This window comes from Apus apus, chromosome 2 (genome assembly GCF_020740795.1).
Source record: "Apus apus isolate bApuApu2 chromosome 2, bApuApu2.pri.cur, whole genome shotgun sequence".
Classification (NCBI taxonomy): domain Eukaryota; kingdom Metazoa; phylum Chordata; class Aves; order Apodiformes; family Apodidae; genus Apus; species Apus apus.
Window position 1 is genome coordinate 20,348,327 of NC_067283.1, and position 14,522 is coordinate 20,362,848.

The window sequence follows — 14,522 nt, forward strand, 5'->3', positions numbered from 1 at the left end:
TTTGCACTTCAGTATTTATTTTCATATGTTTTCTGACCACCTTTCAGGCCATTCTAATAATCTATCATATTATATACACTGAAAGACACAAAATTATTCAGTTATGAATCTGCCAGCTGCTGCATTGTTCTTTCTTCTGCAGACTGATGACATTAGCACTCATTGTACATTGTGTGCAAAGTCCATGATCAAAACTATAAACAACCAAATAAATATTTCAAGCAGTCCCCACAGTACATGAAAGGCACAGAATAATGCAGCCATTTGGCATTGATGTCAAATAACTGTTATCTTACTAAATAAATTTGCAGCTACTTGTGCTGCAGTTTTTGGTTCCTGAGGAGCTGCACAAGAAAAGTGAGCTCATTACCATCCTTCATAGAATCATAGAATCATAGGGGTTGGAAGGGACCTCGAAAGATCATCTAGTCCAACCCCCCCGCCAGAGCAGGATCACCTAGAGTACATCACACAGGAAGGCGTCCAGGCGGGTTTTGAATGTCTCCAGAGAAGGAGACTCCACAACCTCTCTGGGCAGCCTGTTCCAGTGCTCTGTCACTCTCACAGTAAAAAATTTTTTTCTGATATTGACCTTAAACCTTCTATGCTCCAATTTGTATCCATTACTCCTTGTCCTATCACTGGTCATCACTGAAAAAAGCTTAACTCCATCTTCTTGACACTCACCCTTTACGTATTTGTAAACATTGATGAGGTCACCCCTCAGTCTCCTTTTCTCCAAACTAAAGAGACCCAGCTCCCTCAGCCTTTCCTCATAAGGGAGATGTTCCACTCCCTTAATCATCTTTGTGGCTCTGTGCTGGACTCTTTCAAGCACTTCCCTGTCCTTCTTGAACTGAGGGGCCCAGAACTGGACACAATACTCCAGATGCGGCCTCACCAATGCAGAATAGAGGGGGAGGAGAACCTCTCTTGACCTACTAACCACACCCTTTCTAATACACCCCAGGATGTCGTTGGCCTTCTTGGCCACAAGGGCACATTGCTGGCTCATGGTCATCCTCCTGTCTACCAGGACCCCCAGATCCCTTTCACCCACACTGCTCTCCAGCAGGTCAGCCCCCAACCTGTACTGGTGCATGACATTTTTCTTCCCCAAATGCAAAACTCTACACTTGCCCTTGTTAAACTTCATCAGGTTTTTTCTCCTTCCCTCATAATGAATCCTACTGTAAGAATAGTTAGGGGAAATGAACCAACTTACTTGCATTTCACTATGAATATTTGTTCTAAAGTACATCTTCCTCAATATATTGCAGAAACTTTGCCTAGGTCATCCAAGGTGAGTCTTGTTGCTGTCCAGAACTATGAAACAGGTTATTGTACTCAGGTCTAAGTGTCTGCTGTGAGGATTGTACAGGGAAATGAGAGTATATTTTAACCCATGAAGCTCAGAGGCTAGCATAGCTGATGTAATTTCACAGTGTATGAGGACAGTGTGCCTAATGCTTCCATCCTTGGAGGCTAAAAATTGTAGACTGAGGAGGGAGGGAGTTTTCATTTATAGCTTGCATATCTCCAGTAAGGAAGCAAACCACAGCCAGTGTGATTTCATGAGTTGCCCATAGAAGCATGTGTGAATTTTCCTGAGAGTGATAGCTGGGCATAATATCAAGTTTTTACTCACCCTTTTTAGCATGTTTTATTAAAAATATTTTTTCAAATACCTCTAAGAAAAATAGCAGCTTTCTGAGAACAAATTTCTTCCCTCAGTCAGAACATATTTAACTCCTATTCCAGCATTGTTATTTGAGTGGTAATTTGTCCTCCTTGTTCTAGTAACATGAGACTTCAGACAGAGCAAATATGTAAAGGTGTATTCTCCACAATATCTACCTCTCTCTGAAAGACTTTTTGTAAGACAATGTAAATTTCTGAGGAGAAAAAAAACAACAACTGTGTTTTTCAGAGGCCCTTACCTTTATTTTATAGTGCGGTATTTCAATGGTAGGTGTTTTTTCACACTATGGGAAATTGCCTAGTAAAATTTAGATTAATTTCTCAATGAGTTATTCCCACATATAAAACAGAGGGAGTTTAATATTACTTTTCCTCATTCAGCCCTCAGCCCTTAGAGAGGTGACTGTATTCCCTACACAATGTGCAGAGATCACAGTCTCTAGTTGTCTGTCACCCTCATTAATCAGATTCAGTACTGCAGTATTTTGAAGTACTGTGCTTTAAGCCAAAACAAAGTCATTGACAGTTTCTTCTAAAATCTTATAGTGTGAACTACTGTAACTCAGAAGCAACCAACAAATATCTTAGACCTTTACGGACAACAAGTGGTGAACCTGCCCATTGTTCCATTTCCCGTTTTCCCATCTCAGATCAGAGCTTTAGGATTTTACAGGCTGGAACTCACTTTTGTGTGGAGTAGGCTGAATTTCACAACCGTATCTGCTGCTGAAAATACTTTAAATTAAAAACAAAAAAAGCTAAACCCATATTCATTGAAGTTGGCAAGGTGTGGACCCAAGTGTCTCAGATGTGCACTCCAAACATCAGACTGCAAAGATATTCTCTCTTCCAGTCTGGACTAGTGAATATTTGAAAAAATTAAATATGTCATAGGTGATTTAATCTGAGAAAATATGCCATGCATAGTACCAGTCACTGGGGGACTGAGGACTCCTCCTCTCTCTTCTCGCCCATTTCAGTACTAAGTTGAATTGGAGTCTGAAGTCTGAATAAGCCTATTAGATGGCAGACAATGCATAATGTCTCAGATTCCCACATTGAGAACAAAATGCTAGTTTGTTTCTAAGGAAAATGACATTTAAAATAGCATATAGGTGCTAATACTTAACTGCACAGGTGACTATAGAGTAGTTAAAAAAATTGTGTATGAGTGTTGCAAACTAATAAGGTAGCAAACTACAAGATTTAGTACACTCACCACAGGCTGATTCATCAGACTTATCAGAGCAGTCAGGTCTGAAATCACACTTCTGGATCATCTGGATGCAATGGCCAGAGTCTCTACAGACAAAATCCTCCTCTGTGCAGTTGTTCATGGGGAGTGTGGCAGGAACTGAAGTTCCTGAGGTAGTTGTGGAGGCTGTTGGCAAGTTTCCTTTGGAAAAAAAAACCACAAAAAAAACCCCACAATCACACACAAAAAAATAACCCACAAACAAACAAAAACCAAAAAAACCAAACCAAACAAACAAACCAACAACAAAACCAAAACAAACCACAAACAAACAAAACAAAACAAAAACAACAAAAAATAACCCACAAACAAAACAACAAAAATCAAAACAAATCAAACAAAAAAACCCAGAATGTTGAGTGATGGGACAAAGGCACTCTAGTTTTGTAATTATTTCTTCCCTTGCCATTCCTACCCTTTGTCAAAGGTATAGCTTTACTGGAAACATGCCTGGGTGGCCAAGCTGTGTGACTTACTGCCTAGCAGGAACTGAATTGCACATTTCCTCAGTGGAAAACACTAGGTTGGCCATGCTGGGCAACCAGCATTAATAGCACCATTGACTCTTATGGGAGTTTTTTTATACTTCTCACCTGTTTTTCAAATTTGGATTAAGTCAGTGAGTCATTTCTAAAAATTATTGCCATGGAGACTGAGAGAACAATCACAAAAAATTTCTCTGTGAACCAAGACTAACAGATTTTTCTGATGATGATGTCTTTTTTTTTAATACGTTGATTACTGCAAGTGACTGTGGAAATTGCTGGGTAAGCTTCTTACCTTGTCATTTCATCACTGAAAAAAAATATTTTTTTCTCATTAGAAGAATTACTCTGAGGTGATTTTGTTCCACCACTTCCTTTGTCTTTCATTCAAACTCATTGCTGCTTCTTTCAAATCAATGGCCTTTGTCTTTTCTGTTCTTTGCCATGCACCTTTCTTCAAACTTACTCTCATTTTTTTAAAATCCTTGCTATTATTATCCATAAAAGGAATTTTCATTATATAACTCCTTGAAATGTAATGAAATTATTAGCTGTAATGCACAATGCACCTGAGCTAATTAAAAAGCACGTGTAAAGACTTATGTGTCTGGGACAGTAAGGATTTTTTTTTTGACCTGGAGCACTAAGACTGATAATATATTCCCCACAAGCAGAAACCATTTTTATTTTGTAATATAGAAAATACATTTATGGCATTAAATGAATCAAACTTCAATCAAATAAATGATACTCCCATAAAATCTTAAAACTCAAACAACAGACTTAGGGAAAAGAACTTTTAAAAAATGTGCAGAACACAAAAACTCTTTCCAACTCAGGTCTGTTCACCATTATACTTGAGTATTTTGTTCTACCTCTCCATACAAAATGAGGGTTTTTTTCTTATTTATGAACTATGAAACCCTGGCCCTCTGTACTTTCCAATTTTTTTGGTTTTTTTTTTGTTTGTTTGTTTGTTTGTATTCTTGTGTTGGTTTTTTTTAAACTATTTTTCATAGCTTCTTTGAAAACATGTAGAGATTTTCTGATTAGTCCTTTTGAGGTTTTCTAACTTGAATATAATGCATTGTACATTAACTGAGCATTTACAAAAAAAATCTATATTAAAAAGTTTATATCAAATATTTGAAGTAATACACTGTTTAAACTTCATAAAATGTGAGATAATTTTTTGCAGAAGGGACATGCCATATACACTTGATATTCCTTGTAGACCTAATTATATCTACAATAATTTTTTGGAGTAGCAGGATAATATGCACCTGCAATAGGGTTAATGCTAGGATACTCATATTCAGACACTGTTGCAAATTGTTTGCTGTTATACAGCCTGATCGTGACTGTACATCCACTGTCACATCATATACAACACTGTAATTCCTGCTGCAGCTAACACCAGTCCTCTTAAAATCCCTTCTGTGATAAAGTGACAGGTCTGGAATCTGGTATCTGGAAGCACACAAATTTTGGGACATAGTATTTTACAATTCTGTAGACATTGTCCTGCCCTAGCTAGAAGCTACTTCAGAGGACTGGCTACTCGATCATCCAAACTCGTTTGTGTGCTGTAACATGGGATCAGCTGGAGCAGTAGAAAACTTAAGATCTACTGGGGGAGGCAGAAGGTTATACCAATCTGAGTTTGCTGAATGAAATGTCAGTTCATTTACACACAGTTAAGTTTATTTTTCTTTCCTGGAATCAAGACCTCAAAGTCTTTGGAAGCTGTACTATTGTTAATGAGGGTCTCATTTGGACCCTATGTGCACAGCAGATACTGTTTTGTGCTGATGCCTAGATATGAGAAGCAGGGAAGCAAGTCTGGATTTCCTTGGCAGGCATGAGTCACGGTTTGATTTGTTTTTTGCTTTTCCAGTAGCAAAATTACAAAAGACAGCAAAGAATCAGCTCACAGCTAGATGTACACTTTAACTCTGTGCTTACCATTGTAAAGAGTGCAGCCTAGAAAAGACACATCATCAAGTCCAATGTCTCCAGTGAAGCCATCTCCTACAATACCTTCCACCAAGATCTAGGGAAACAAGAATTACAAATGCATTTTTCAGTGTATAATAGAGTTCCACTTCTCATTAAATATTTCATATCAATTGATAGAGGAGTAATCTACCGAAGTTAAAGCTTAAAATGAGATAAAATTTGTTATAGGGGATATATTCTTTTTAGAGACACTTTATGAAAGAGACTAATTATATCAGCTTTAACTGGTGGTCACATTAATCACAGTGAGATGTAACAGAATGGTTTGCATCACAATTGTGTAAATCCACTGAAACATCATTGTGATATAAAATTATGGCAAGACATTATCATAAGTGGCATAGTATGATTAGCTCCTTTGGTACTTATTGTAATAACATTAATCATTATTATTTATAATAACATTCATTTGAATAAACTATACACTCTAATACAAATCCCAACAGGATGAAAACAATTAAGCAGGTTAGAGATGTAATATGGAACCTTGTAAACAAAAATCTGCTTCTATTTCTTTAGAATTACCAATATCATATACGCTTAATTTCTCATTATTTTCTATTGCTAAGGAAAGGGAGAGGTTAATATCTGTGAAATGCTCTCCGAGTGACTGGATAAGCCTCTTTTCTTCTGAGGCTTGCTGAATGGTAAAAATCCAAGCAGGTGATTAGGGAGAGATTTAGTAAGAACTGACATAATTTAACTAATTTATAAATCCTTATTCATAAAAAATAAAACCTCCTTAAACCATACGTTTTTAAAACACATAAAGAAATGCTTTTGATGATCCAACAGAGTTCAAAAGTTAAAGGTACTTCTTTGACATTTTTTAAAAATAGCTGTGTCGCATCTTACACACACATATGATTCCAAATGATTCTGGAATGCTGCATAACATTTCAAATATATTTTTCACCATTTGTTCCTCAGTTTCACAGGTAATTTCTGCAAAGGATTTATGTATAAATAGTGGCAAAAAATACTGCAATACTGCTTCACAGTACAATTAGTTCTAATATTTTAGATGCAATTATTTATTTGTGGTCTTATTTGTAAATAAAGCTTATTTTCAACAAATAATGAAGCACTTCTCCAAACTCAAAGATGCAAGGTACTTCTGTGTAGATAGGTGCCTTAAACTGTTCTTATCAAATATCACTGATATTTTGGAAACACCCACACATCAAATGTCCATTCAAAAATATATGCCTACATTTTATATTTCAGTCTTTCTTTTGTCCTATAGTAAACAGAAGTCCAGTAAAGGATTTACAGTTTCAGAAATCAGCATTGTGCATTAAACAAGCTTCTCAGTAACATCAGGGTATCAAAGTAATTCATCTAGACACTAAGAATCGGGTATGCATGCAGAGCTTTTATAAGTCACACCTTGAATATATTAATATGTAACAAGAGGAAAAATATTAAATGGTGCAAGGAATGGCCTTAAAACTGTAAGAGAATTATATCAGTCTTAATATGCAAACACTGACAAATTTATTTCTTCAATTCGGAAGCTGCATGTGAGCAACAGATTTATTACCGCTGCTGACATAACCAGTGTAAATAAAAAAGGTTACCCTTCATTTATAGGTTATATCTATTAGAAAAAATGAGTATGCTAAAAGAAGATGGATATATGTCCCTCTTTATGGATACACTGAAGATGGGTAATTTTAGAATAAAATGTACCTAATATGAGTAACAGTAAATGACACCATTGTTTCTCACTTCTCTCATTTATTATGGGATTATTTTTCCCTCAGAATATCCACAAATATTCTTTACAAAGTTAGCTCAGTCTTTTGTTTCCTAGTTAGGTTAAAATGAGAGCGATACTATAGTATCGGTACCAATAGCATAAAAATGCTTAGAAGCAGGAAAAATTAACACATCTATTAATTGGAAATGCCATGCAAGAAAATTTATTATTCCAAAATAACAAAATACCTTGCAGTGTGATTTTGACTGGCAAACACAGAGAAGTTTAAATACAATTTTTGCTTTGCTTTCAAAGCATGAATTATTAACTACTCATAATTAATTACTGATACTTGAGCTAAAATTAAAAGAGGGTTTGCTAGCTCAATTTTCACAGTTATTACTAAGACAAATGTAAGCCCCCTCAAAACTACATTATTTTTCTGTGGGATTGTGCTGAGCTCTGACAGATCTTAGCCCCCAGGATGAGTGGCTTTTCTCCCCATAGTTCCTTGTGCCCATCTCCCCAGCCACAACATTCACATGATCTGAGTCCACCCTTATGTATCATTTTCCATCAACTTTTCCTGCACCTTATAAAGGAATAGTTTTATTAAGGGCATAAAAGTATCCAAAGACAGAAGTGTCAGGACACAGTTCAGTGGGGGCATTTCAATTCAGAATACCTCTTTATTGTTCTGATTATGTTGATTGTGTTGCTTTAAAATCTGCCAACCAACCAACCAAAAAAACCCAAATAACTATTAAATTTATTTCGATAACTTCTTGGGGAGTCTGACACATTATAATACAGCATGAACTCAGTAAGTAACACAGAATATGTAACAGATGTAGGTATATGTTCTGATGGACTTAAAACTGAAAACCCAACCAATTTTGAATTAGTTCTGCAGTATAAAATTTAGTCTCTCTGCAGCTTTGGTTAAACATTGACCACTTTAATTACTTTGACAGCCGAAATTCTGCAAACTTCATAAGCTATTATTAAACAACCTCCAGGGATCTTGTCTAGCATGAAGCTCATTTCACATATCATTTATTGTTTGAGTGAGGGTAAGTAGTTCTCAGTTTCTCCAGTTTTCAGAACTCTAGAGATCCAGTCTGAACGAAGCCTACAAAGGCAGCAAAAGGTAAGTTACTCTATAAAGGTAGCAAAAGGAGAAAAAAACCCTCTATGAAAAGTAAAAATTATTAGAATGATTATATGTTCCCTTCCAATTTTGAACAAAAGAGTGTTTTTTAAGGGTGAAGAAACATAATGACAAGTGTTAACAGAGGAATTATAATGGGTGATACTGTTCTGTAGAAATGTTCCTTTTTTACAGTAATGCTCATTTTTGTCACTGACCAATTCCCACTGAAGGTCAGGAAAATAAAATTTTAATTTCCATGCAAGTACAGTTTAAACTAGAATGGAATTAATTCCAAAAACTGTGAGGTACCCAAAATTCTGGATTTTGGAATGTCTAGGAAGTAGTAATATTAGTTCTAAGGCAAACAATGCCTCAGGTTTGTCACAGGAAGTGTTGACAGTGTTACTTTGTAATTATGTTAGTCGTTAGAGCATGATAATTTTTACTAGTTTTGCTGTAATTATTACTGCCAAGAAACCATGTGATTTGGTTTGAAGAGGAAAGAGCAGCCAAACAAGTGTATAATAGTACAAAAACCGGACAGAACACTTGGTAATGGAAAACTTCTGTCATAACTTACTGAAAGCAAATGCAGGATTAAACAACATATGCATTTCACTGCATCTCTCTTAATTAACTACTCCTATGTTTTAATGTTATGGATAAATAAAGGAAAACATCTAATTACTTTTCATCCAGTAAACTAACCAGATTCTCATGATATGATGGAACTTTTGTAAGTAAAGATAAACGACTAGCCATAGAACCTTGAATTGTGTAAAATCTATCAAAATTTCTTGCTCCAAAACTCTTTATTATAAGGATATCTTTAACCAACAATCATGCCACAATAAGGTTTTACTGTAGGATGATTTTTCAAGAACACATGAACATATTCCTATAATGATATCTCAAGAAATACATAAAAAAGAGAAACTATTTACCAAGGAAACATATTAAAAAAAAAAAAAAAAAAATCTGAGAAATTTAGATTTAATTTTCATTTCTTTAGTTCTTAGTCCAGGTCAAATAAGACTTACTAGCTTCTTTGATAAATGAGTCCAAATACGGTACTTTTATTTCTCCCTGGTTTTGTTTCTCTGCTTCCTCAGCTGCCATCAAAGGAGTAGGCACTGTGGAACCTGAGGCCGTTTTCCTCATCTCTCATCTAGGCACTCAGTAGTTGCATCGCAACTACATGTCACTGAACTTTTCCTCTGTACCTTCTACACCATGGCTTCTCTTGGGAAAATACCCCCCACAACCTGGGTGCATCGCAGAAGGGATTCAACCACGTATTCCATGTTTCCCCCTCATGGGGCAAATAACTAGGCAATCAGGGCTGTTAACCACAGCATGGAGCCCTTCTGCCCCCAAAGCAAGCACAAGTCCAGGCTGCCCATCAGCTGCTGGCAAGATTATCAGCATCAGAACACCACAATGATACACACTGAAAAGATACGAGTTCAAGATGCCACTGGCCATTTTCAAAGTCCGTCAACCCTTTTTGTGTCCATCAAAAATGCATTAGAAGTTAAAGACTCGAGACATCAAAAGTTGAAATTAAGTTCTTTCACAGAGATGTCCAAATGAGTTCTTACGAACATTTTTAAGGATATACATTAAAAAATGAAAAATCTTGTGTCAAATATTTGACATTTTATGATGCTTGATTTTACAAGATACTGAAAAACACAAGTTATAGTTCAGCAAAGCACTATATCACATTTTCCTATAAGCTTGTGAGCCTTCATGCTGATTTATGATGTTTTTCCAAACATTTCTCTAAAGTCCAGGGAAGAATCACATTTCTATCCTGTTTCAGACTCTCTGCTAATGTCAGGGGGACTGCTGACAAGCATAATATTAATAGCTGTTTACATATTCTGGGAGTCAGTTCTTACCTGTATTAAGGACAAAAAACTTCACTCAAGAGAAAATATCCTTTTTTCACTATGTAACATGAACACTGGAAAAATTATTGCAGAAGTAGTATATAGTCAGTGCTTTAAAAAAATCTGAGGTTTTAGCTTTATAAAACAATGTGGTTAGCCTGCCCTCTTGGGAAACATTTATCTAGTAATTATAATGATAAAACTATATTTAATCCAATTTAAGGTCATAGTTTTAACTTAATCTACAAAGATTTACAGAACTGTCCTCTACCTCACAAGATTATGGCAGAATAAGATTATTTTCAAAAGCAATCTAAATTTGAAATATGAAGTGTTAAAATAAAACCCACAAAAAAACCAAACCAAACCAAAACAAAACACAAAACACCAGAAGAAAGGACAATATCCCTTTTAAATCTGACAATTAAAAGTAATTTAATTTCTGTTCAGTTAGCTACAGGGATCAAAAATTGCATATATATCAATTAGCAATTCTACTCTTTGTAATACCAAAACTATACTTTTTCTTTCCCTAAAGAGTCTCAATAATTATTATTTTAAATTGCTTAAAAATCACTAAGTAATGAAAATACTGGACACATGAAGGTACATTTACAGATAAGACTAAAACATCCATGGTTCACTGGGCAAGGCCAAAGCTAGTCCAAAAAATCCCCAAGAAAACAACTCTAGAACATACCATAACCTTTCTCCCACATCTTAGGTACAAGGCCCTTTGATGTTCCTGTATAAAAACAGGGTTTTCTTTGAGATCATCACCCATTTCTGGTTGTGACACTGATCGAGTGGAACATGTTGCCATGATAAATTGTGGATGGTGCATCGCTGGAAGTGGTCAAGGTTGGGTTGGACAGGGCTTTGACCAACCTTTTATCTAGTGCAAGATTTTTCTGTTCATTTCAGTGAGGTTGAATTGGATGATATGTAAAGGTGCCTTCCAACCCAAACCATTCTGTGATTCTACAATCAATGGGGATTAAAAATATGGGTAGCACATCCCTGCCAATATAAATCTATTAGCCAGTTGTTAAACAGTTGCTCCAGAAGCAACAGCATTCCAAACTGTATAGGTCAGCCAGCAATCACAGGCTTTACATTGCCACAGTGAAGAGAAAGCTGAGAATTATGACTATAAACAGATCAGAAACCAATAGCACAATGTGAATCTGAAAAACAAAGGGTAACATGCAACATGCAATCAGTGATTGGGCTTGAAAGAAGCCAACGTACAGATCAGACGTGACGAAAAATAATTCCCAGAAATAGAGTTCCCATAAAGTTAAAATTGAAGCTAATGTGGAAATCCATGATGAATAAATCTTTGTGTGAAAATTGCTACCAGGGAAAGGATCAAAAGCAATAACAGAAAAATGATGGCAAGTGGGTATTAGAGATGTAACAAACATCCTAGAGAAGTTCTAAACTAAACATTAACAGACTCCTAATGGTATGTCAGCACGCACTGAAAATGAGGCCGTGAATGAGGAAGCAAGCAGACAATCAAATCAAGGCAGGAGGTTAACAACACTTGACAACAATAAACCTGGTTCAATAAGGGTGAAAGCAACTGCAGGAACTCTGAAATCATATTTAGAATATTAAAAAGGATAAGCCTCTTGATGTACCAAAAGCTAACTGCAGCCCAGTGCCTCACAGCATGAGAACAGATGTGCTGGGGGTAGGTTAGCTGTCTTGCTAACTGCAGTGTGCGTCTCCAAGTGGATGCTGCCACATCCATAAGGAGAGCAAAACAGGCAGTGGTAGCTCCCAGACTCTTGGCAGCCTATCGCAAGTGGGAGGTTATAGCTTCATTGGTATGTTAGAAACCTTTAACAGACTTTTCTTTCAACAATTTGCCAATTTACTTATTGATCCCATTCCTACTTCCTTGTACCGAAAACATCCCTTGTCAATGAATTGTACAACAGACCATCCTAAAACTGTCTAAGCTGGGACTGACGGCACTTGTAATGCTTCACTCGCTGAATATGCTCTTGTAGCAGAGTAAAATGAAGCCTTCCCGAAGGCTGGCTTTCTTTGCTTTATGTCTTCAAGGGTAAGGAGACTCTAGTGACTCTCAAAGATGTTTCTGCTATATAATCTAGAAATGATGCTCACTTATTGCAACAGAGAATTGCTCCCAGTTCAGCACCAGGTGGCAACAACACCAGATCCTATCAGCTGAGGAACCTAAAAGAGAGATGGCATGTGGGAATCCCAGGGGGTTCCAGGATTTACAACAAAAGCAACAACAAAAAAGCTGTAATTACAGTCATATTGAACACTTCCACATTGCAGATGGTGTGAGACACACTTATTTATATGCTCTCAAAATCAGCTTTCCATGCTAGTAAATAAACCGAAAATGTGAATTGGAGAGATTTATTATTCATAGAGATTCTTTCTTGGAATGTGGCAAATGGTGGACTTACACACACAGAGAAGAGTAAGAGGTCATAGCAGAGATCTCAGATATATGATCATGTCTTACATTCTGAAGAGAAAAAGCAAAATAAACGTCTGCATTACAAAGACTTTAGTAATCTTTAGTCTTAGAGTCTAAAGTTATCTATTTACTAGGAATCTCTGAAAATCCTAAAACAGCTGCCAAGGTGCTCTGGCTAGAGATGAAAAAGGAGATTAGGATGTGAAGTTACACATTTGGATCACATTTTCAAAAAGGTTCTACCATATTTTCAAACTTTCAAGGGGAAAAATCAATTCTGAAGTGAAACTAAATATTGTCCTTGAGGCATGGAGGCGGTCTGCCAGATTTCAAGCACATGGTGTGGAAACACTGAACCACTAACTTCGTAAAGTGTGGGGTGCACAACACAGTAAACATAGAGGCTACAATTTAAATTTGGTTACCCAGTCAGCAGACAGCCCAAAAGTGAAAGGCTGTTCTAGTACACATCTCAGCAGAAATACTGCTTCAGAGAAAAAGTGGTAACAGAGTGTGAAGATCTTTTCCCCACACATCTTTAGCCCTGGAAGGATTAACAAACACTATGCACTTAAAAGGAAGCTTGGAAAGAGGTCAACACTTGAGAACTTATTAGCAACAGAATAATGACTTGCTCTCTTCAAAATTTCTGAGTTCTGCAGGGTTGTGACACAGCAAGCTCCATCAAGAGAAGCACATTCTGCAATAATAAACATCGGATTTGAATTGAATCAGATTGAATTATTTCTTCAGAACAAACTATCAAATGATACCTTATACCTCATGCCCCTCAGCAATTACTATAAAAAAAACAAAACCACATCAAAAGAATATAAGATCTTTGCATTCCCGACACAGAACTCAGCAAGTGCAATAAAAAACCTTACAACACTAATTCAGCAAAAATATTTTCAGTTACTGAACAGACCTTGTTAAACCTCAGCAAATGTAGAGACACATGGGTTTATAGCAGTTTAGACAAACTACCAAACGTGGGGTATGTTTTCTTACTTGAAAAATAAGGGTCTAGACAAAAAATGAACACTCTCCTTCCAGGTGCCTCTGTGCAATCACAGTAATATTAGGACCTTTTCTTGCAAAGAGGACAAAACTCTCATCCCAAAAATAGTATTTTGGGAAATACATGTGGGATATTCTACAGAAAATTGTATACTATACCAGATTTAAAAGGAATAAGTTTCTATTTATAATATGTTTTGGGCTTTTTTAAAGTTAATTTTATAACTAGTTTGCTGTCAAGTGAACTTATGTCTCCTCTAATAAACCTGCATGCTCATTAACCCAGCCAGAATAAACAGTTCATATATAGTGAAAGGTAAACAATATACACAATTTTAAATTGTGAGAAAATAAATCAAGATTTGTAGCCGTAACTTAGAATTATTATATCTTTCTCCAAATTATATTTGACTGTTGGCTTAGCTTTACACCTCTGTATTTTGAACTGGTATTTTTTCTGACATTGTATGAGGGAAGGTTAACACATAACTCTGGAAAAGTAAGTCATAGAGAAGAAAATTCCATTTAATAGTCCTTTTTTTTTTTTTTTTTCATTAATGCAGCAAAATTGTGCCAGATTAGTTTGTTTCAGATTCAGATAAGTTTGTTTCACTAAATACTTGAAAAACAGAATTAGCATGTACAATAAATACTCGATGTTCCTATTCAAACCAGTAAAATTTTGTGTTTTAGAGAGCACACTAAATTCCACAAAAATCTCAGACATATTTCCTAAAAGAGTCCTACAATTGTATATCAAAATCAATTTGATCAGACAATTTAACAGCTTTGAGATTACACAGTTGTTTATATAGTCCCAGTGTT

The 14,522-nt window shown here is 36.0% G+C and overlaps 1 protein-coding gene across 1 annotated transcript in view; it reads right to left on the reverse strand.

Annotated features, from left to right (window-relative positions):
* The window catches only part of MALRD1 (MAM and LDL receptor class A domain containing 1), a 200,688-nt gene that overhangs the window by 133,809 nt on the left and 52,357 nt on the right, over window positions 1–14,522 (reverse strand). The window contains exons 18-19 of the mRNA XM_051609180.1: window positions 5,407–5,494; window positions 2,921–3,097 (exon numbers count right to left, since the gene is read on the reverse strand). Coding sequence (XP_051465140.1) covers window positions 2,921–3,097; window positions 5,407–5,494 — 265 coding nt within the window. The remainder of the gene's footprint in view (window positions 1–2,920; window positions 3,098–5,406; window positions 5,495–14,522) is intronic.